This window comes from Eumetopias jubatus, unplaced genomic scaffold, assembly GCF_037043125.1.
Source record: "Eumetopias jubatus isolate StellerSeaLion01/CBP00866 unplaced genomic scaffold, mEumJub1_p1.0 scaffold_4, whole genome shotgun sequence".
In the NCBI taxonomy this organism is placed as follows: domain Eukaryota; kingdom Metazoa; phylum Chordata; class Mammalia; order Carnivora; family Otariidae; genus Eumetopias; species Eumetopias jubatus.
The window spans coordinates 107,292,418-107,315,781 of NW_028274810.1; the positions used below are offsets into that span (position 1 = coordinate 107,292,418).

The 23,364-nt window shown below is 51.3% G+C and overlaps 1 protein-coding gene across 1 annotated transcript in view; it reads right to left on the bottom strand.

The window, feature by feature from the left end:
• The window catches only part of LOC148164581 (voltage-dependent N-type calcium channel subunit alpha-1B-like), a 92,664-nt gene that overhangs the window by 51,804 nt on the left and 17,496 nt on the right, over positions 1–23,364 (bottom strand). Inside the window, exons 3-7 of the mRNA XM_088022870.1 lie at positions 10,938–11,000; positions 9,963–10,164; positions 9,525–9,689; positions 9,120–9,230; positions 8,621–8,704 (exon numbers count right to left, since the gene is read on the bottom strand). Of these exons, the coding sequence (XP_087878996.1) occupies positions 8,621–8,704; positions 9,120–9,230; positions 9,525–9,689; positions 9,963–10,164; positions 10,938–11,000 (625 nt within the window). The remainder of the gene's footprint in view (positions 1–8,620; positions 8,705–9,119; positions 9,231–9,524; positions 9,690–9,962; positions 10,165–10,937; positions 11,001–23,364) is intronic.

Here is a 23,364-nt window from a genome sequence, read left to right on the forward strand (position 1 = left end):
GGAGCACGGCTCTGGACGGTTTCCACGACGTAGGGGTGCTTGTGGCCCTGGGCAGTCTCCCACCCTCTGTCTGCTTGGAAACCAGGTGCCCGCACGCAGCCTGACAGCAGCTTCCTGCCACTTTGGTGTTTTAACATATGCAAGCAGCTCAGGCCTAGACACATCGTATCGCCAGATTCAGTGGTCAGATGAAGAGAAAAGAACACGACGTGTTGAATGAGAACAGCAGTAGGAGAGCACGTGCAGGAGGCATGGGGAGCCTGGGGAGAGCTGGCCGCCCTCCCTCCAGGGCTGCCCATCTGCTCTAGGCTGGGCTGAGGCCTTTGGTGGAGAGGCAGGTCTCACTCTTACTTCTAAGGACAGTGGCCCCAACCCAGCCCTTGTCTGCCTCTTCAGTTCCCACCGGGGTGGCTGGAGACTAGACTGTCTCTGCTGGAGGGCTAGATGTCGGAGCCATGGGGTGGGAGGTCTGGCAGTCACAAGGAGGTGCTGACTGTGGTCCAGATCAGCAAGAAGGCAGGAGTGGACCTTGAGGTGTGACCCTGGAGGGCACACAGTTTGCCTAGAGCTCCCTCACCTGCTTGTGCTGGGGAAAGAGAATCTCAGTGGTACAGGATGGCCAAGAGACATCCACCCCTGCCCCGTGGGCCCCAGGTTCTCAAATGAGCCAGTCACCTTGGGAGGATGGGCACAGAGATGGAAGGGAGACTTTGTCTACAGTGCTGGGAAATCCTTTGTACAAGACAATAAAGCAGAGGAACGGAAGGGAGCTTCCAAGGGCCCGGCCTCTAAAGCACCTGCTCACTTGGGTCTGGAGGGGCCAAGACTGTGATAACACAGTTATCATTTGCCCAGCCCAAAGCGCTCTGCTCAGGCCACTGGCACAGACGAGAAGATTTCCTGGAGATATTGGGGAAAATCGAGGCTCTGGGTGAGAAAGAAGGGACGGAAGACAAGGCAGGGGAAGGCACTGTCCATCCACATGGTGCATGAACGCAAAGCTCAGCAAGTCACCTGCTGCATTTTGTTGAGACTCAAGTTCTCACCCCTCCTCCCAGATGTCTTTTCTCGGGGCTCCAGTGGGCATTTGGGAGAGGGGTGGGGGTGGCAACAGACAGACAGCCCTAGAGAGCCATGAGGACAGATGGCGACAGCAGCCACAGATACTCCGAGCACAGTGTGGCAGCCAGAGCACTCCGTGGCTGTGCCCAGGGCGGGAGCTGCCAGGCAACGCCATGCGAGCGCATGCAGGAGAGCAGGGGGCAGCAAGCACACGGCAGCCTCCCACGGCTATGCATAGTCGCCTCTGGCCTCGGCCAACCCCTTGGAGATGGACATAGCTTGCCCCATCCTCCCAGAGTCCGTGGTTTCTGTCACACCAGAGAGCACCTACTACTCCCCCCACTAATTCAAAGCCACACCCTTCCTTATTGCCATCTGCCTCTGCATCAGGAAAGGTCTAGAGCACCCCAAAGATGCATCATCGCACCTCTCAATGTGGTAGCTGATTCACCTTGAGGGTACACTGGTCCCTGGTTCCTTTGAGCTCCTTGCTTCCTCATCCACAAGATGGAGACATTAGGACATTGTGCCCAGACGGTGAGGAGTCCGAGATTTAAGGGATTTAAAGGTACACCGGGCATTGTGAAACATGGCCCCCACAAAGGGGATCAACAGGCCTCAGACCCGGATCGGCATCTCCTGCATCCAAGTACATCACTGTTTCCAGTCAGGGTCAAGCAAAGTGACCTGTGCACATCTGCTGGGGGCCACAGTCTATGCTGCAACAAACTGCTCTCCTAATCAGCTTTGTTCTCATGGGACAATGATGAAGAAAAGCAAAGCTCTGTATACCCCAACATGCGCAGCATGTCAGGTGATGATGTGTGCTCTGGAGGATGAGGAAGGGCACGGGGGGAGGGGGGTGCTCTTCCCAAGTGGACGGGAAAAGGCCACGAGAAGGCCTGAGTGAGTCGAAAATTTCTGTGGCGTCAAATGGCATTTTCTCACAACTCAAGATCTTCTGCTCTACTTGTGAAACACTTTATCATTAATGTTCATTTTGTAACAGGAATCTCAAATATTTGCTACTTTATGTGAATTTCCAATGATGCCTGGGTGCAAGAGCCCTGAGCTTCACTGTCTCTGGGGGCAGACCCTCTTCCCACTCCATCAGGCCTTACACCACCCTTTTTTGAATCATGAAGACAAAATCTCCAATCCCCTCCAGCCCTGAGACCCAGAGAGGGTTCCCTATGAAAGGGCATGTCCAGGGAGAATGTTACAGGAGACATCGTCAGAGGCCACCGGGGAGAACCAACCTTGTATGTTGGTACAGTGGGGAAGGGAGCAGAAGGAAGACGGTGGAAGAGAAACCATGGACTCTGTAGGATCAGGTCCAAACTCATGTCCTACACAAATCTCCCCAATTCTGAGCCCGATCCCGACAAGAAACACTGGGCACTTGGCCACTTCACTCAGGGGACCCTACACCTCCTCTCTAGACCCAAGGCCAGCTCCTGAATCCAGTGGCTCCTGGGAGGGCCTTCAGAAGCCCCTGCTGGACCCCAGGAGCCGAGAAGAAGAGGCCAGAGGGGATGGGTGTACTGCAAGTCTCTGACCACACCCCTCAGGAAGGCAGTGGTGAGGGGCCACAGGAAATGGAAGGAAGAACAGAAGGAGAGCAAGCAAAGCAAGGAGTTTTAAGAACTGTTGAAAGTCATGAAACCAACCGTTTCCTATATGTGACATTTTCATGGATGGATATTTGCATATTATTTACAAATTGGGATGTTTGAGCAGCAGGTGCGCAACATACAGATGGAGACATGGTTTTTGCGTTGTCTGTTGGTTGGATGGCGTGAGTCAGCAGGTAGGTTAATGTAAATCAAGAACAAAAACAGAAAACAAAAGAGAAAATGAGTCATCAACACAAGCAAAAACTCAAACTTTGAATACCTCACTGGAAAATTTGAGGATTTTAGTAAACTTTGCATATTTGGCTTAAAATGCACCAAATCAAAACATATTTTTGAAATCTGTAGGTTATGCAGACAGGGTGGCATTCATTTGCATTCCTGTTTGTAATACAAATCCAAAGATGACTCACAGACACTTATTTTTTTATTTCCAGGCAAAGAAATCAATGTCAGTTTTATGCTTGCTTGGGAATGCTGTCTCTACGTGACCCTGGTTAAGACTATTACTCTATTTTGATTAAGTTGGTGGTGGGAACTGACACTCATCTTTTTGCCTAAGGAAAAAAAAGTACATCACAAAGTAACATCTGAAGTGACTACAAATGAACAAAAATAAAGACACCACTAATCCACATGACAACTTCCTTTCATCTTTTCCCCTCTCGGCAGGACTGGGTGAAGGACTGAGCTCCGAGAGCACCAGCGGCCAGGGCACAGCAGAGCTTCCAAGCCAAGCGGCTCCTCAGCCCTCCCACCGGCCCTGCTAGGCATCGGGGGCCGATGGCAGCGGCCATGGAGGGCTTATTTGAGGCAAGGTCTGATACAACCACAAGCCCCCTTGGCCTTGCGCGTCCAACAGCTGAGGGACAGACACTGGGCTGCTCCAGCCACCTGCGCTACAGAAGGTCTCTGCCTTGTGTGCGGGCCTCTTTGGAGGTGGAGGTTTCCCTGCAAGACAGCTGGGCGTCGTGCTCTCTGCATGTCTGGCAACCCCCACCCTTGATGCCTGCTCATCAGTCTGCCCTCTTGGGCGAGGAGGCACACACATGAGGAAACCCCCAGAGTTGTGCCCTTGCAGACAGGACTGCACTGTCTGGATCCCTTTATCCAGGGAACAAAGATGCCTGTGTCCAAGGATGGGGCCCGTAAGGATCAGCAGCCAGCTTGCTCCTCCCAGAAACCACACTGGTATGAACTATTTCTGGATGAGAAGCACTTGGGCAATGCCACAATGCCAATGGTTGGTGTGACAGAACATCCTTGGTTTTTGTGTGAAAATGGCAGCTCAGAACTTTCCCCGCATTATTTGGATTACTAATTTTTTAAAACCATAAAACATACCACATACACAAAAGAATATGTATAAATATGTGTACGGATGCACATTTTCAAAGAAAAATCATAAAATGTCCATATATTCATCACCCAGCTTAAAGAAAACAGAATGTTACCATTACTTTTGAAGCCTGTCCTGTCTCCCTTTCTCCTCCCCAGATGTAGTAGCTACCCTTAATTCTTGTTAATAATTGTTTTTCTTTACTGTCTTATGACAAACTCTTAAAATGCATTATACTTGACTTTTCTTAGCCTTTTCAATGGGATGCTACCGTATGCAGCCTTCGCGGACTTGGGCAAACTTGTGCTGACGGCAAGCAAACTCTGCTTCTGAAAAGCATCCCTCTTGATGTGGAGACCACCACCCTCCAGTGCGTGTGGCACTTTACTACGTTCACGTCCCCTAACAATCAGTGCGTTCCGCTGCTACTGTGAACAAGGTAGCCACGACCCTCTGTGTGAAAGTGTCTGCAGGTCACCTGCCCAGACACCCTCTGGCTTATGTGCCTAAGTCGCTGCAGGCATGCATATGTCCAGCTTTCCAGGGACTGCCACACTCTTCCGAAAAGGTTGTCCAACGAACACCCCCCAGCAGTAGCGTGGAGGTTCTGGCTGTCCCACTTGCTAACCATTGCCATGGCTGGAATTCCTGTTTGACGTTTGACAAACCAGAGGGTGTGAAATGGCATCTCAATGTCATTTCACTTTACATTTAATTACAAATAAGGGTGAGCAGCTTTTCCTATGTTAATTGGTCATTTCTGTTTCTTATTCTTTTAGTAAAATGCCCAATTATGCCTTCAGTTCATTTTTCCATTCGGTTGCTTTTGTTTGTCTTAATGATTCACAGAAGAGCCTTGCACATTCTGCACACTAACCTTTGCTAATGGTTTGGATAACCTCTCTGCCCTCCGGCCACGCCTTTGTCACTAAATGTTGGTGCATCGTAGAACTCAGTAGCTCATTCTTTTCTCTCCTTTATTGATCTCATTCAGTCTCATGGATCTGATATCATCTCATATGCTCATGGTTCCCAATCCTATGACACTGGCATGAATCTCTTCTCCAAACTCCAGGCCCATCTGTCCAACGGCCTGTTGGATGATTCCTTCAGGGAGGCCAACAGGCAACTCAAATCTAACATGTACAAACTGCATCCAGTCCACATGTACAAACAGTCCACAACAAACCTGTTCCACCCACAGTCTTTCCCATTTCAATTAATGATAATCCACGTTCCCAAGTGCTCAGACTTTGATGCCATTCTTGCTCAACTTTCACAGAGACATGTGGCCCATCTGCAGCTCTACTGGAAAATACATCCGGAATGACGGTCTCTCACCTTAGACCCTCTGCCGGGCTCCCTGCTGTGGCATTCGGTGGCACTCCCATCCTCACAGGCCCAATACTCAACTGTCAGCATCCACATCACTTTTCCTTGAGAATTTTCCCAGGCCAGGACATGAGAATTAACATTCTCTGGCCCCCTCTCCCCAGCAGCCTTCAACTAGTAGCTAACAGCACTTGCTGAAAAATACCCCAGTCACCCCGCCCCTTGCTGGGATAATGGAGGCTCAGGGCTCCCAGTGAGGACCCACAGTGGTACCCGGCTTCATAGGACCATGTACTGGCTGCCCCCCTCCCTGGCCCACTTCCTTGTTCCCCTAGTATTCCAGGGATCACCTCCCAGATAAATGACTTGCATTGAACTCCTGTCTTGGGGTCTGTTTCTGGGATAACCCAACTAAGCCCTAACTTGCCTAGCTGCTTCTGCCTGTGCCCTGCACTCTATTCTCAGCCAGAGGTTTGGTCTGAAAAGCCAGATTATGTCACTCCTCTTCCTACCTCACTCAAAATAGAGGGCACAGTCTCATGACAGGTGGCCCAGTGCCCCAGGCCTTGCACCTTTGCTGCACCTGTCTTCCTTAGCTCACTCCTACCCCCAACATATCATGGGATGATCACTAAAGCCAGGAGGAAAAACTCAAGCCTGTTACATGAAGTGGCTGGCTCAATACATTGGTGTCACTAGAACCCCACACAGAGACGAGCTGGAAGACAGTGGTGAGGCAGAGTTCTAGGTGGTGAATCTAGCAGCCATGGCACGGATGGAGAAAGAAGTTGCCTGTGGTATGGATTACAGGACCTTAAGCAAGAGCTAAAGCTTGGCCAGGGCTCCGGAGGGAACAAAGGTTGGGGAAAGGCATCCAGATGGGCCTAGGGAATGGAGGCGACATGCAGGTCCTTGTATTACACATCAGTGTCCACCACAGAGCATCCACAGCTGTAGGGGCACTAAAAACCAGGCCTTGAGATGGTTTACCCAACAGATGACAGCCAGCCTCTATTCTCGCCAGCCCCAGTGTTCACATAGTAGATCCATGAATGGAGTGACCATGATGGCTGGGATGAAGGCCGTGCCTGAGCCCATGGCTGGGCTGATCCAGCCATGACCACTACTAAACACCCAGCCCACTATGAGAAGTCAACGAGGCCTCTACAATGCACCATGCTTTAGGCTGTCAGCCAGCCACTTGGTGGTAATTTGCTTCCATGAGAATCCTTTCACCTGGAAATGGCAGTGATGTGTCTCTACTGGGATCACTCATACTCTGGGTGTGGGTTTGTCTTTGCCCATGGAATACCCTGGCCCACACCAGTACCAGGGATTCACCCATATTGGATTCCACATAACATCGACTACAAACTGAGCAAGCAGAAGCAGGTACAAAAGGAGCAGGTGACTTGGGATCCACTGGCATATAATATTCAACATCATTCAGGAGGTGGAAACCTCATAAAACACTGAAAAAGCCTCTTAAAGACACAGATTAAATGCTGGCTTGGTGATGTACCTCACAGGGTTGGGATATTGTCCTTCAAGATGAACTGACAAACAAGAGATGGTACTGGGTGTCCAACTGTCACACAGATCCAGAAAGCAAGTGGTGGAAGTAGGGGTGGCCCCTCTCACTATCCTCTAGCAACCCAGGTCAGACTTTGTTCTCATCATCTCCATAAGTTTAGGTTTGGCAAATCTAGAGGTCCTGGCTCAAGGGGTAGGGAAGGCTTCCACTGTGGATCACCAAAGTCATGGTGGGCCCCTGTCACTTGTGCTCCTCATGCCGTAAGATCAGCAGGCAGAGCAGAGTTTCTAGGCTGGCCAGGGTACTGGATGCTGGGAATGGAGAAGGGCAGAGCTACCATTACATAGGGTAGGAAGAAGTCTATCTGGAAATCAGGGGGTTCACTAGGGCCTTTCTAGTGCTCTATGACCAGTCTTAATTACGACTGGACTACTACGGCAGCCAGAACCACACAAGGGTGTGACAAGCAGGGACTTGGGCTTCATAGGGTGACAGTGTGGGCTGCCTCATCCCGTCCAGCAACTAGAGCGGCAGAAGGCTGGCCACCAGTAAGGGGACCCCAAAAGGGGTTAGGAAGAATAAGTTAATGAACATCAACTTAACCCAGACTAGCTCTAGCTGGTTACCAACCCTCTTCTCCCATACATCGTGACCAGCATCATCCTGAAGAAGGAGGGAAGTGAACCCAGTGTGAGACGTGGGCAGAGCTGAGTGGGGTCAGGGTAACAGCAGACACTCGTGCACTCCAGTGCGGTCCTGTTACCAAGGAGTCTGATATTCCTTCCTCCCCAGTGGTGCCAGAGCCTGCTTTGCCTGCACTTGGTGTGCACTCAGAAGGGCTGGAGGTATCTGACAACTGCAGCCCCCAGGTGCAGCCCTTAGTGGTGGACTAATCCGTACAGAGGCATGAGCTCTGCAGCTCTGAGGGGTGACCACCCTGTCTCCAAGCCCCCGTCGGGGATGACCCAGATGCACCCCGGCACTTGGCTCCAGATCCATTTCTGATCCCCCTTCTCTTAGCTGTCCATTTCCCCAATCTTCCCTCTCATGGTCTTGCCCGGGAGTGCTTCCTAAGAAATGACTTGTACAAGAACACCACCTTAAGTGTCTGCTCCTAGAGAAGTCATTTAGGACTGAGATGAGATTTTTTGCCATTTAATTCTGACATAGTGCATTGTACTCAAAGAACACTGCTTTATGATTCAGATTCCTTGAAATTTGTTGAGACAATTTCATATTTTAGCACTTGGTCAGTTTTTACATATAATCTGTGTATGTTTGATATGAATGAGTATCTCATTTTATTTACACACACACACACGTAAAACAAACCTAATATTCTAAAATATTCTAAATTCTTGTTGGTTTTAGTTCATGTACTTTGGAGCCAAGTTGTTAGATTTGTCAGACACACACAGATTTAAAAGATTCTTGTCTTCCTGGTCAGTTGTTACAATGAAGCTCCCAGGTGACTCTCAGACCACAAGCCTAGAAGACCTTTTGGAAACCACTTTCTTCTCCAAGAGAAAGCATTTCCCAAGACAATACCCAATCCCCAACTCCACCTCTGGAGAGGAGCCTCCTTCTTTCCAGGGGCTCCTGGGGAACTCTGGCAAGAGAGAAGGGGCTAACACTCAGAACCTGGAGGCGCACTGAGGAGCACTGCCTAGAAGGAAACCATTCTGGGGCCCTGCAGGAAGGACAGGAAACACTACTTACCACAATCTCTGTTACTAAAATATCAGTAATACTTCCCAACACGGTGACAAAGTCAAAGACATTCCAGGCATCTCTGAAATAGTTCTGGAGAGAAAAAAGAGCAGTTACTGCTAAAGGCTGGTAAGGGTTCTGCCAGGCAAGGAGTTGCAGGAAGTACCCCTAATCAAGAAAGGAGCAAAGGGACAGAGGGGCCACCCAGGGGGGACACCACAGCTGGGTAAGCAAACACCTGTGGGTCTGGGCAGGTGCAGAACTGAGAGCTGTGTGTCCAAAGAGGAGGAGCCTCGCCCCGCCTGTCTCCAGGAACTGGGCTGGGGCAGAGCTCAGGCAGCTCAGGGTATTGGAGCAGCCCCTTTCTCAGGAGCCCCTGCAATGTCACATTTGCTCTGGGGGCTTGGCAATTCCCAGCTCTAAGCTACAAGTCCCTGAAGATCCCCCCTACAGAGAGGGAGCCAGAATGCAGACCACCAAAAGGCCAAGAGGGAGCCAAGGCACCTACCAGCACCCCAAAAGCGATGATCTTCAGCACGCATTCCATGGAGAACATAGATGTGAACACAATGTTCAGGCATTTCAACATTAGCTCATATTCATATGGTGCGTCATAGAACTGCACGGGGAATAAGTGCCATTGGCTGCAGGTTCGGCTGCCCCAAGACACCCCAGCCTTGACCTCCTGCCAGAGCAGAGAGAACTGCACGCCTGCCCAGGGTAGGGATACCCATCCCTGCTCTCCCCGTTTCCTCCCAGGACACTCTCACCATCTCAGCCCACAGAGAACCCAGGGCACTGGGCTTCTGTAGGCATCCCATGCTGACCAGGACGTGATCAGCTGCAACTATGGCTCTCTCTCTCTCTCTCACTCCAGCTGGCACCCACTGTCCCCCGTGCTGGGCCAACATACCTTCATCATTAGCACCACTGTGTTGAGGGCGATCATGGCCATGATGAAGTACTCGAAGGGAGGCGAGACCACAAATGTCCATGTCTTGTACTGGAATGACTGCTTGTCCTGGGGCATGTACCGTGTCAGGGGCTTGGTGCTGATGGCGAAGTCGATGCAAGCCCTCTGCCCGGGGACAAAGGAGCACTGAGAACATGGTGGGGTTGGGGGGAACCCCACACTGCAGCACCCACTGCACCCCACACCTGTCTCTTCCGTCCTCGCAGGCAGCTCTGACCAGCCACACTCGGTCCCTCCCTGCCCCTGTGCTGGCCACCAGCTATGCGGTGATGAGCGAGTCCCATGCGGAAGGGAACTCCAGTGGTTCTGCCCATCAGGGGAGCCCAGCAGAGCATCCAATGCACACGTGCACATGGGGCAGAAGAGAGAGGCACCCACCTTGTTCTTCTCCAGGCTGCATTCAGACATCACCTTGTCCCCCTGCTCCTGGAAGGTGATGATGATCAAGGCCACAAAGATGTTGACGAAGAAGAAGGGGAAGACCATGAAGTAGACCACATAGAAGATGGACAGCTCCATGCGGTACCCAGGGCTTGGGCCCTGCTCCTCACAGGTGGCGTCCACAGAGTGTTTCAGGACCCTGCACCAAGGGCAAACACCAACTGTCAGGGGGACCCCTGAGGAAAGAGCCATGGGAAAGTCAAGACCTGTATCACAGGTGAGGCTTGCATATCTGAGCCCAGAGATGGCAAGAGGAAGGGGATGCTCAACACTGCGGGCCCCAGGACCGCAGTCTCCTGAGGTAGACTACCCTCCCTATAGGGCTTGTTCTCAGGGCTGTTGGAGGGCCATCAAGGGGAGGTCTCCAGGGACGGGAGGTCCTAACCCCAGGACAGGTGGAGGCCCAGGAGTTCTGCCCTGCCCTGCTTACTCCTGGCTCACACCTGCTCAGGCCCAGCTCACCAGTTCATACCCAGCTTCACCTGCCTTTAAAAGTCCTGGGCTTCTGGCACAGCATTGACCCTACCTTCTGAGCGGTGGTCCTCCCAGGCCCAAAGGAAGTCCCCAGTCATCTAATGTGGCACTGAATACATACATCCCTCTGTCTACCCTTAACTGAGACCAGAAGGGTAGCACAGGGAGACACCAAATAGACCCATCCTCCCTCTGGCCTTCAGCCACTCAAAAATGATTTTCAGGAGATCACTATGCTGTGTACTTTGTCTTAATCTCGTCCACTTTCCAGGTTGCCCGCTCCTAGAAGGCAGAGCCATGTCTTACCTGGTGGGTGCAAGAGCGTATGGTGTATTTGCTGGAAGACTAGAACACAAACGATGCAGAGTTTGAGACTCCCTGCCCAAGCTGCCCCTCTGCTCTAGCATGATCTGCTACAAAGAGCCAGTGAGCACTCACATGGGCCACCCTTCTCCTGTGGACACTGTGAAGAGTGTCAGCAGAACCCAGAGCACCCGTACCCTAACCCGTACCCTAACCCTAACCCATACCCTAACCCTAACCCGTACCCTAACCCTAATCCATACCCTAACCTGTACCCTAACCCTAACGCATACCCTAACCCTAACCCATACCCTAACCCGTACCCTAACCCTAACCCGAACCCTAACCCTAACCCATACCCTAACCCATACCCTTACCCCTAACCCCTAACCCTAACCCTACACCCTAACCCTAGGCCCTAACCCTAGGCCTTAACCCTAACCTTAACCCTAGGCCCTACACCCTAACCCCTATGCCCTAACCGCTACGCTCTAACCCCTAGGCCCTAACCCCTACGCCCTAACCCCCATGCTCTAACCCCTAGGCCTTAACCCCTAGGCCCTAACCCCAACCCTAGGTTGGCTCCTGAGTGCTTTGTTCCCTAGGGCTCGCTCCAGAGCAATACCAGAGGACTCACCTTCCACCCAGAAAGAAAGCCCACCGTTTGGAACTCCGGAAAGGATTCACAGCAGGAGAACGTGGCATGCCCATCCAGCAAACCCACACTTTCAGCGGTTCCCTGGCCGAAAAGAAGAGCAAGACACTCACGGTGACCCACGCCCTTGACCCCCACCGCCAGGAACCTCGACGGAGTGCTGGCACATCAGGCCTCCCGTGTCCCTATGTCCTAACACTCAGCCTAGGCTGGCTTCTGAGGGGTCAGTCCCCAGAACCTGGCTACAAAGCCCCAAAGATTCGGGACACCCGAGCAGTATCGAGGGACTCAGGCTGCCACCCAGAAAGTAAAGGCACCATTTGCACTCCTGAAAGCAATCAGAGCAGGAGGACTCTGAATGCCCATCCCAAGGAATGCACAAATTTTGCGCCCTCTAGCGGCAAACCCTGAGCCTGACATTCAACCTCACCCAGGCCCTCAAGACAAATCCCGGGGAAGCAGGCCACAGTGCTGGTACGTGGGGCCTGCCGTGCCCCTAGGCCCTAACCCTATCCCTCGCTGGCTTCTGAGGGCTCTGGCCCCACAGGCCTGGCTCTAAAGCCACGGGGATAGGGGTCACCTTAGCAATACCAGAGGATTCACCCTGTATCCCAGAAGGAAACTGCACCATTGGGAACCTGCGGCAAAGGTTTCCGAGTAGAACTCTGCATGCCCATCCCAGCGAAATGCCACTTTCAACGGCCCCCTGCCTGCAAACCCCGACCTGACTCTCACCCTCACCCACGCCCCAACTCATATCCCCTGCCCCCCAAAGCTTGCCCCAGCGTGGGCAGATCAGGGCTGAAATGACCCTAGGCCATAACCCTATCCCTAGGTTAGCTTCTGAGCGTCTGTCCCAAGAAGCCTGGCTCCAAAGCCCCCGGGATGGCAATAGCTAAGCGACACCAGAGGGCTCAGCTTGCCAAAAAGAATTCAAAAACACTACTTGGAATTCCGGAGAGCATTCAGAACTCGAGAACTCTGAATGCCCATCCCAGCCACCGCACAAATTTGGTGCCCTCTGGCGGCCAACCTGAGCCTGACACTCAACCTGACCCACGGCCTCAACTCAGACCCAGGGAAGCGCCTGTCATGCCCCTAAGCCGTAAGCCTAACCCTAGGTTGGCTTCTGAGCGCTCTGTCCCCAGAGCCTGGCTCCAAAGCCCCAGGGATCTGGGACACCTGACCAGTGCCAGAGGACTCAGCCTGCCACTAAAAAGGAAAACGTGCCATTGGGAACTCCAGTAAGCATTCCGAGCAGGAGAACTGTGCCCATCCATCCCAACGAACCCCAAGTTCAATATGCCCAGGCTGCAATTCCTGAGCCTGACATTCCGCCCTGACCCATGGCTTCAACTCTGACCCCAGGAATCTCATCACAGAGCCGGCACATCAGGCCTCTCATGCCCCTAAGCCTAACCCTAGGTTGGCTTCTAAGCACTCTGTCCCTAGAGCCTGGCTCCAAAGCCCCAGGGCTTTGGGACACCTGACCAGGACCAGAAGATTCTGCCTGCCACTAAAAAGGAAAACGTGCCATTGGGAACTCCGGTAAGCATTCAGAGCAGGAGAACTGTGCCGGTCCATCCCAACGAACCCCAAGTTCAATGTGCCCAGTCCGCAATCCCTGAGCCTGATGCTCCCCCAACCCACAGCCTCAACTCAGACCTCGGGAAGCTCATCACAGCGCCGGCACATCAGGTGTGTCATGGCCCTAAGCCCAAAGACTAACCCTAGGTTGGCTTCTGAGTGGTCTGTCCCCAGAGACTGGCTCCAAAGCCCCAAGGATTCAGGACACCCGAGCAGTATCAAGGGACTCAGGTTGCCACCCAGACGGAAACCCCGCCACTGGGACTCTGGAAAGCATTCAGAGCAGAACTCTGAATGCCCATCCCAGCGAAACTACACTTTCTGCACCCCCTCGCGGCAAACCCTGAGCCTGACACTCAACCTGACCCCCACCCTCAAGACATACAGCCCATCCCAAGCTCGCCACAGTTCCCGCAGACCAGGAGTGCCGTGCACCTGGGCCTTAACCCTAACCCTCACTTGGCTTCGGAGAGCACTCTCCCTAGGTCCCTGGCTCCATGCCCCGGGGATTTGGGCCACCTGAGCAATACCAGCGGACTCAGCCTGACACCACAAAGCAAAATGCGCCATTTGGCACTTCTGAAAGCACCGGGAGCAGGAGAACTCTGCATGCCGTGCCCCTAGGCCCTAACCCCAAGCCTAGATTGGCTCCTGAATGCTTTGTTCCCGGAGATCTTGCTCCAGAGCCCCAAAGGCAAGGGACACCTGAGCAATACCAGAGGACTGAGCTTGCCACCCAGTGAGAAACCCCACCATCTGGAACTCCGGAAAGGATTCACAGCAGGAGAACGCTGCATGCCCATCCCAGCGCACCCACCCTTTCAGCGGTCCCCCGGCCGAAAAGAAGAACAAGACACTCATGCTGACCCACGCCTTCAACCCTCACCCCGGGAACCTCGACGCAGTGCTGGGAGGTCAGGTCTCCCGTGCCCCTATGTCCTAACCCTCACCCTCGGTTGGCTTCTGAGGGGTCAGTCCCCAGAGCCTGGCTCCAAAGCCCCACAGATTCGGGACACCAGAACAATATCGAGCGACTCAGGCTGCCACCCAAAAGGAAAACGCAGCATTTGGAACTCCGGAAAGCATTCAGAGCAGGAGAACTCTGAATGCCCATCCTAAGGAATGCACAAATTTTGCATCCTATGGTGGCAAACCACGAGCCTGACACTCAACCTGACCCACGCCCTCAAGACAAACCCCCGATGCTGCCATGTCTGGCCTGCCATGCCCCTAGGCCCTAACCCTATCCCCTGCGGGCCTCTGAGGGCTCTGGCCCCAGAGGCCTGGCTCTAAAGCCACAGGGATTCGGGGCACCTGAGCAATACCAGAGGATTCAGCCTGTCTCCCAGAAAGGAACCGCACCATTGGGAACTCAGGGCAAAGCTTTCCGAGTAGGAGAACTCTGCGTGCCCATCCCAGCGAAATGCCACTTTCAAAGGCCCCTGCCCGCAAACCCTGAGCTTTACACTCACCCTAATCCCATGCCCCCAACTCAGATCGCCCGCCCCCCAAAGCTTGCCCCAGCGTGGGCAGATCAGGGATGAAATGACCCTAGGCCGTAAGTCTATCCCTAGGTTGGCTTCTAAGTTTCTGTCCCCAGAAGCCTGGCTCCAAAGCCCCCGGAATGGCAATACCTGAGCGACACCAGAGGACTCAGCTTGCCGAAAAGAATCAAACACACTACTTGCAACTCTGGAGAGCGTTCAGAACACAAGAACTCGGAATGCCCATCCCAGCCAACGTACAAATTTGGCGCCCTCTGGCGGCCAACCCTGAGCCTGACACTCACCCTGACCCACACCCTCTAGACAAACCCTACTGAGCAGGCTACAGAGCTTGCATGTCAGGTCTGCCGTGCCCACAGGTCCTAACCGTCAGCCTACGGAGGCATCTGAGGGATCTGTCCACGAAGGCTGGCTCCAGCAAGACCAGAAGACTCAGCCTCTCACCCAGAAGGAAAACACGCCATGTGGAACTCAGGACAGTGTTCAGAGAAGGAGTACACTGCATGCCCATCCCAGGGATGCCCCAGGTTCATCGGCCCCTTGGCCGCAATCCATGAGCCTGACACTCATCCTGATGAACGCCCTTAAGTCAAAACACCCGTACCTTGCCGCAGCGTCGGCACTTCGGGCCTGTCATGCCCCCATGTCCTAACCATGATCCTATGGAGACTTCTGAGGGGTCTGTCCCCAGAGGCCTGGCTCAGTTCCCAGGGATTTAGGACACCTGACCCGTACAAGTGGACTCAGCCTGCCACTAAAACGGAAAACGTGCCATTGGGAACTCCAGAAACCATTCAGCGCAGAACTGTGCTGGTCCATCCCAACGAACCCCAAGTGCAATGTGCCCAGGCCACAATCCCTGAGCCTGACGCTTCCCGACACATGGCCTCAGATCAGTCCCCAGGAAGCTCATCACAGCCCCGGCAGATCAGGCCTGTCATGGCCCTAAGCCCAAAGACTAACCCTAGGTTGACTTCTGAGTGGTCTGTCCCCAGAACCTGGGTCCAAAGCCCCAAGGATTCAGGACACCTGAGCCATTTCAATGGAGTCACGCTGCCACCCAGAAGGAAAATCCACCATTTGGAACTATGGAAAGGATTCAGAGCAGGAGACCTCAGCATGCTCATCCCAGTCATAACCCACATCTATTGGCCCCCTGGCGGCAGACCCTGACCCTGCCACTCACCCTGAACAATGCCATCAACACAGACCTCTGGGAAGCTCTCCCCAGTGTGGACACGTACAGTTCGCCCTGACCCTAGGCCTTATAAACACAGGTTGGTTTCTTAGGGTTGTGTCTCCAGAGGCCTGGCTCCTAAGCACTATAGATGGGGACATCTGAGCAATACAAGAGGACACAGCCAGCCACCCTGAAGGAAACCATGCCAATTGGAACCCCAGAAAGCATTCGCAGCAGGAGATGTTTGCACACCAATTCCAGCGAACCTCAACATTCAGAGGACACCCGGCCACCAACCCTGAGCTTGACACTCACCCTGATTCATGCCTTCAACTCAGACCCCAGCTTGCCACAGTGCTGGCACATCGACAGCCATGCCCCTATGGCCTAACCCTAATCCTAGGTAGGCTTCTGAGGTTTCTTTCCCCAGAGACCTGGCTCCAAAGCCTCAGGGATTCGGGACACCAGTGCAATACGAGAGGACTCAACCTGCCACCCAGATGGAAAACACACTATTTGGAACTCAAGAAAGCATTCAGAGTAGGAAAACTCTGCACGCCCATCCCAGCATACCCCTACTTTCAGTGGCTGCAAACCCTCACCTTAATCTCACTGTGACCCATGTGGTCAACTCATGCCCCTGGGAAGCATTCCATGGTGCAAGCTGATTGGGCCTGCCACACCCACAGGCCCTAACCCTTACTCAGGGTTTGCTTCTGTGGGCTCTGTCTCCAGAGGCCTGGCAATAAAGCCCCAGAGATTGATGACACATGGGAAATACCAAAGAACTCAGCCTGCCACCCAGAAGGAAACTGTGCCATTTGGAAACCTGGAAAGCATTCAGAGCAGGAGAACCCTACTTGCCCATCCCAGCAAAACCCCACATTCAGGGGTCCCCTGGTGGCCTACCCTGAGCCTGACACTCACTCTGACCCATCCCCCAACTCAGAGCCCTGGGAAGCATGACACAGTGTTGGCAGATGTGGCTGAAATAACCCTAGGCCATTATCCTAACCCTAGGTTGGCTTCTAAGGGATCTGTCCCCAGAGGCCTGGCTCCAAAGTCCCAGGAAATGGGACACCTGAGAAGTACCAGAAGACTCAGCCTACACCCAGAAGGAAACCTCACCGTTTGGACTCCAGAAAGCATTCAGGGCAAGAGAAACCTGCATGTCCACCCCATCAGTCTCCCACATTCAGTGGTCGGGCCTAAAATCCTGGGCCTGGCACTCACCCTGACCCATGCCCACAACTCAGCTCCCCGGGAAGCTCACCACTGTGTTGGTAGATCGGGCCTGCCATGCACATAAGCCCTAACCTTAACCCTATTTTGGCTTCTGAAGGGTCTGTCCTCAGAGGCCTTCCTCTAAACTCCAGGGATTGAGGACAACTGAGCAATACCAGAGGACTCCGACTGACACACAGAAGGAAACCTCGCCATTGGGAACTCCGGATGCCCATCCTAGCGAACCCCCACTTTCAGCGGCCCCCTGGCCAAAATCCCTGACATGACATTCATCCTGATTCACGCCCTCAACTCAGTCCCCTGGAAAGCCTGCCACAGTGCTAGCAGATCGGGCCTGTCATGCCCGTAGTCCCGAACCCTAACCCTGGCTTGGGTTCTGATGGGTTTTTCCCCAGAGTACTGGCTACAAAGCTCTGGGCACTGGGGACACCTCAATAATAGGAGAGAACTCAGGCTGCCACCGAGAAGGATCCTGCGTCATTTGGAACTACGGAAAGGTCTTTGACCTGGAGAAATCTGCACGCCTATCCCAGCAAACCCCCACATTCCGCTGTACCTCAACAAGAACACTTGACAGTTCAATATGCATTTATGATAAAAACTCTAAACCATCTGGGTATAGAGGGAACATACCTCAAGATAACAAAGTCCATATATGAAAAGCTCACAGCTGACATCATACCCAAGGGGGAAAAGCTGAAAACATTTCCACTAAGATCAAAAACAAGACAAAGAGGGCGCCTGTGTGGCTCAGATGGTTAAGCGTCTGCCTTCGGCTCGGGTCACAATCCCAGGGTCCTGGGATCGAGTCCTGCATCGGGCTTCCTGCTAGGCGGGGAGCCTGCTTCTCTCTCTGCCTCTGCCTCTCTCTCTCTGACTCTCATGAATAAATATATAACATATTATAAAAAAAAAAATAAAAAAGACAAAAAAACAAAAAACCAAGACAAAGATGCCCACTCTCATCACTTTCATTCAACATAGTATTGAAAGCCCTAGCCAAAGCATTCAGACAAAAAGAAAAAAAGAAAGAAAGAAAAGATGAAATCCAAATAGGAAAACTGTCAGTGTTTGCAAATGACATGATACTATATATAGAATTCCATAAAGATTCCAACAAAACTGTTAGAATAAACAAATTCAGTAAAGCTGCAGGATACAAAGTCAACATACAGAGACCTGTTGCATTTCTTTTTTTAAAGACTTTATTTGACAGAGAGAGACAGCACAAGCAGGGTGAGCAGCAGAGGGAGAGGGAGATGCAGACTCCCCACTGAGCAGGAAGTCCAATGCAGATCTCGATGACAGCACCCCGGGATGGTGACCTGAGCCAAAGACAGATGCTTAACCGACTGAGCCACACAGGTGTCCCAACTTGTTGCATTTCTGTGTACTAATGACAAACCTTCACAAAGAGAAAATAAGAAAGCAATGCCATTTACAATTGCATCAAGAAAAAAAAACCTAGGAGAAAAGTAACCAAGAATAAGAAAGACTTGGTACACTGCACACATGTTGGAAAAGTAAGGAAAAACACATGTACATTGAGGGGGCGTATATGGGTCAAAGAAACAGAGGATGACACAAATAAACGGAAGCATTCGTCCTGCTCATTAACCGGAAGAGTTAATCATGTTCACATGTCCATAGCAACCAAAACAATCTACAGATGTGATGAAATCCCTACCTGAATTCCAGTGCCATTATTCAAAGAAATAGAAGAGAGTCCTAAAATTTGTATGGAATCACAGAAGACACCAAATACCCAGAGCAATCTGGAGAAAGAAGAGAGCAGGAGTCACCACACGCCCGGATTTCAAGCTAGATTACAAAGCTGTGCTCATCAAAACTGTATGGTGCTGATACAGAAACAGACACACAGGTCAATGGAACCGAATAGAAAGCTCAGGAAATGATAATCATAGCACTTTTGGCAAAGTTTACTCATTAGAGTCAGTACATTAAAGGTATATTTAGACTTAGTTCTGATGTAATTATTATTAACTCTGAACGGGAATTCATATTTATGTCCTGTTTCAACAGCTGATTCCAATAAATGCATTTATTTAAACTTGTTTTATATAAACACAGATTATTAAATAAGAGTGATTTAGAATCCACGTTTTTAAGAAATATTAAAATCACTTTAATAAACCTATCAGGGAAAAGAAACAGAGATATCAATCATCACAACTGACAGCATCACAAAAGACAATCAGACACAATCTCTGATCTGATGGAAGAATATAACATTTTGAGTAGTTCTGCCCAAATGTTAAACCTGTTGAAAGCTATAAATCCGGCAAGTCATTTACAAAAACACACGTCAGAGAAATGTCCTAACAAATAGTATGAACATGTAATCAATAAAGTCCACACTGCATATATTCCAACAGGAAAAATACTTTCCCAAAAAATAAACTGTAAAACAAAAAAATGAAGAAGGAGGAGAAGGAAGAGGAAGAGGAGAAGAAGAAGAAGAAACCTGAGAAACTAACCCACACATGCATGGCCTTAACTTACGACACAGGAGCAGAAAATATACAACGGGGAAAGGACTGCCTCTTCAGTGAACGGTCCTGGAAAACCGCACACTACATGCAGAAGAATGGAGCTGGATCGCTTTCTTACAGCATACACAAAAATTTTAAATGGATGAATGACTTGAATATAAGACCGGAATCCATAAACCTCCGAGAACAAAACACAGGTAGTGAGTTTCTCGACATTGGTTTTGGAAAAGAGTCTTAGATCGGACACCAAAGGCAAAGGCAACAAATGCAAAAATAAACAAGGGGAACGACATCAAACTGAAATTTCTACATGGCAAAAGAAACCATCAAAACTTAAAAGGAGACCTACCCAATGAGAAAAAAAAATCTGCAAATCATATGTGTGAGAAGAGGCAAATATCCAAAATATACAAAACACTCATACAAATCAAAACAGACAAAAAAATCTGTATAAAAAATGGGGAGAATATGTGAATAGATACTTTCCAAAGATGGCACCCAGGTGGCCAAAAGACACAGAAAAAGTTGTTCAACATCACTAATCGTCGTCAGGGAAACCTAAGTCAAACCCGTAATCTGCTATCTCCTCACAACTGTTGGGATGGCATTTGTCCCAGAGACAGACACCAGGTGCCAGGTGTGGTCAAGGGTGTGCAGAAAAGGGGACCCTGTGCACTGTTGGTGGGAATGTACATTGGTGCAGCACCTGTGACAGAGTATGGAGGTTCCTGGAAAAATGAATCCAACTACCACATGACCCAGTGATTGCTCTGGGTGGATTTATTTGGAGAACACAAAAACACTACCTCAAAAAGATAGATGCACTCCCATGTTCACTGCAGCATTCTTCACAGTAGCCAGACATAGAAACAGAGACCTTGGGAGCATTATGCTAAGTAACTCAGACACAGAAAGACAAATACCAGATGTTCATGGACGTTCCACATGGAAAAAAAAAATACTGAATGCACAGATACTGAGAACAGATTGCTGGTTGCCAGATCCAGGGATGGGGGAGGAATGGGGGAAGGTGGTAAAGGCACAATGTTTGGGCGCCTGGGTGGCTGAGTTGGTTAAGCGACTGCCTTCGGCTCAGGTCATGATCCTGGAGTCCCAGGATCGAGTCCCACATTGGGCTCCCTGCTCAGCGGGGAGTCTGCTTCTCCCTCTGACCCTCTTCCCTCTCATGCTCTCTATCTCTCATTCTCTCACTCTCTCAAATAAATAAATAAAATCTTTAAAAAAAAAAGGCACAATGTTTGAGTGATAAAATGCATAAGTCATGGAACGTTCTGTGCAGCATGGAGACTAAAGCTAACCCTGCAGGATGGGGTACAGATTCCCCCGCTATTTGAAAGTAGTTTCCTTCCTTCCTAGGAAGGAAACCTTTCACAGCAAGAATGGTGTAGACCAAAGGAAGAATTACCATTCATTTATACAGAAAAAAATAGCGTACTCAGACTCCAAAAACGACTTCTCTTTGGCTTTTCCTAGGCCTCGGGACACGACTTCCTAACAGATGCCCAAAATAAATGGAGATGAAGCACAGCAGATGCTCACAGACACATTTCAAAGTGCTGGGGGCTGGACGTGGAGAGCGGTTCCCAGGAAAGACCTGGTTGAGGTGCACGCTGCCCCTGCAGTGGCTCCCCGCAAAACAGATGATGAACGCAATGCTCACTTTTCGACTTTTTTCATAAGAGCAAAATCCTCTTCAGGATTCTGGGTAATGAAGCCGGGTAATAACATAGGTCTTTAAAAAAAAAAAAAAGAAAAAAAGCCATGTGTACCGTGAACTTTTAAAAATTGGGGGATACTTGTACTTGAAAGTTGCTGAGGGAGTAGATGTTAACTGTTCTCCTGGACACGCACATCAGCAGATCCACCGTGAAAGGCACCTTCCTGAGCATGTGGAACACAGACGACCTCCTACCCCCAGAAACCTCCTCCTTCTCCTCGCTCAGGACAACCAGCCACAGCTGGGAGTTACCCCAATTCCTCCTTTCTCCCATTCCCAGTATCTAACCCATCAGCAAATCTGGTAAGCTCCATCTTAAACGTACTCAGAATAGGACTGACCACTGCTTCCAAGGCCACCTGTCTGGTCCACACTAAAGGCCATCTCTTGCCTGAGTTCCTGGAAAAGCTTCATCATGGACCTCCCCTACCCATCCTCAATCCTCTGTCATCTATTCTCAACACTGTAGCCAGGATGGCCCAGTGAAACAGGGTCCCATGGGGTCACAGCACTGCAATGGCTTTCTGTCTCCCTTTGTCACCTCCCTGAGGTCATGTCCTAGGCTGTCTCCCATGGCCACAGGGCCTTCCTGCTACTTCTGGACATACCTGGTATGCTCCTGCCTCAGGACTTTTGCACATGCTTTCCTTCCGTTTAGAATGCTCTTGATGTGATATCACTCACCTTCTTTAGATCTTGACTCAAGGATCACCTTCCTAGTGAAGTCCCACCTGGCTCTATGGGAATAGCAAGCACCACCCTTACCTCCCCTGCAGCACCCCAGCCCTGTCTCCTGCTCCGTATTTCCGTAGCAGTTATCACAGTCACCAGTCCATCTCGGCAGGGCAGAAACGAAGGCCTACGCTGACGCTTTCACCACTGACTCCCTCCGATTTCCTGGTCCAAAGCCCCGGGGGAAAAGGCGCCCCAGGGCTCTTGCACAGCCAGGATGCCAAGGACCAGGGGTCCATCGACTGCACCCTGAACACTATCAGGAAAATGAGCCACATGAGGAATCCACCTGCCCATGAGACCTGAAGCCAGACACCTTCCTCAATTACAGGTGAGCACTCACACTTCCTCTCCTTGCCTGAGGTGCTCATCTGAGAAAGCTGAGCAGAGACCCATCCCAGGATCCAACTCTCCCTCTGGCCAAGGTCCTGGGAAACAGACATCTCTCCTCCCTGCACCAACCACCTGGGATTGACGTCCGGAATACTCCTGCAGTCAGGCAGAGTGGTGCACCTGTCCCTCTTTCCTGTGATATCATCACAAACCAGGCTTTGCTGCACATTTTCCAGGAAGGAGCCTGCAGCAGCATCAACAGGCCGACCAGGCTCAGCCTGAGTCTCGCACATCAGGCCCCATGGAGAAGTAGAACTGCATAGATACTGGTGTCCTGTGTGGCCTCAGAACCAAATGGCAGGAGCTGAGATTTCAGTTCCAAATGAAAAACGACGTCTTACACACAGCACAGGAATGTGGAGAGGATTTCTCAGGGGTGGGGCTCTGGAAGAACTGCTTCTGCCGGCTGAATTCACACACACCAGGCAGAGGACATCTGCTGTGCCTCCCCTGAGGAAGCAGGGGGCACAATGGGCAAGAATCGATAATGCTGCCTGTGGGCTACTTTCCACCAACCACCCTGCTGAGCCGAGGGCTCAAGCACCAAACAGGAAGCAACTCTCTTATCACATCTGCAGCAGGAGGGCTGGCCAGGGAGTACAGCCCAGTCCCTGTTCCTGTAGCAAGCTGGCCTGTCCATCATGAGCGACGGTCCACCACCACGGCATCACAACCTCCCAGCTATCTGATCCGACTACCCTGCCAGGCTCAGACCTGCTCACACAGTGAGTCATAAGACCCAGCGATGTCTTTCCACTGCAGCTCAATGCTTCTCACAGAGAAGCAAACTCCAGCCTCACAAATGTGCTCACCATTAGCTCTGGAATTCCCTGGGTGGCGTCTACACTGGCCCACACAGGTGTCCCATCCAGACCACTCCACAAGTACCCTAGGGTTTCAAGCCACTTTCAAACTGCCCTTAGAAAGGCAGGAACTGGCCCGATTAGGCACACCAGCCAGGTGACTCGATGTGCTGGAAACTCGGACAACATCCTCGCTGAACACTAAGGCTTC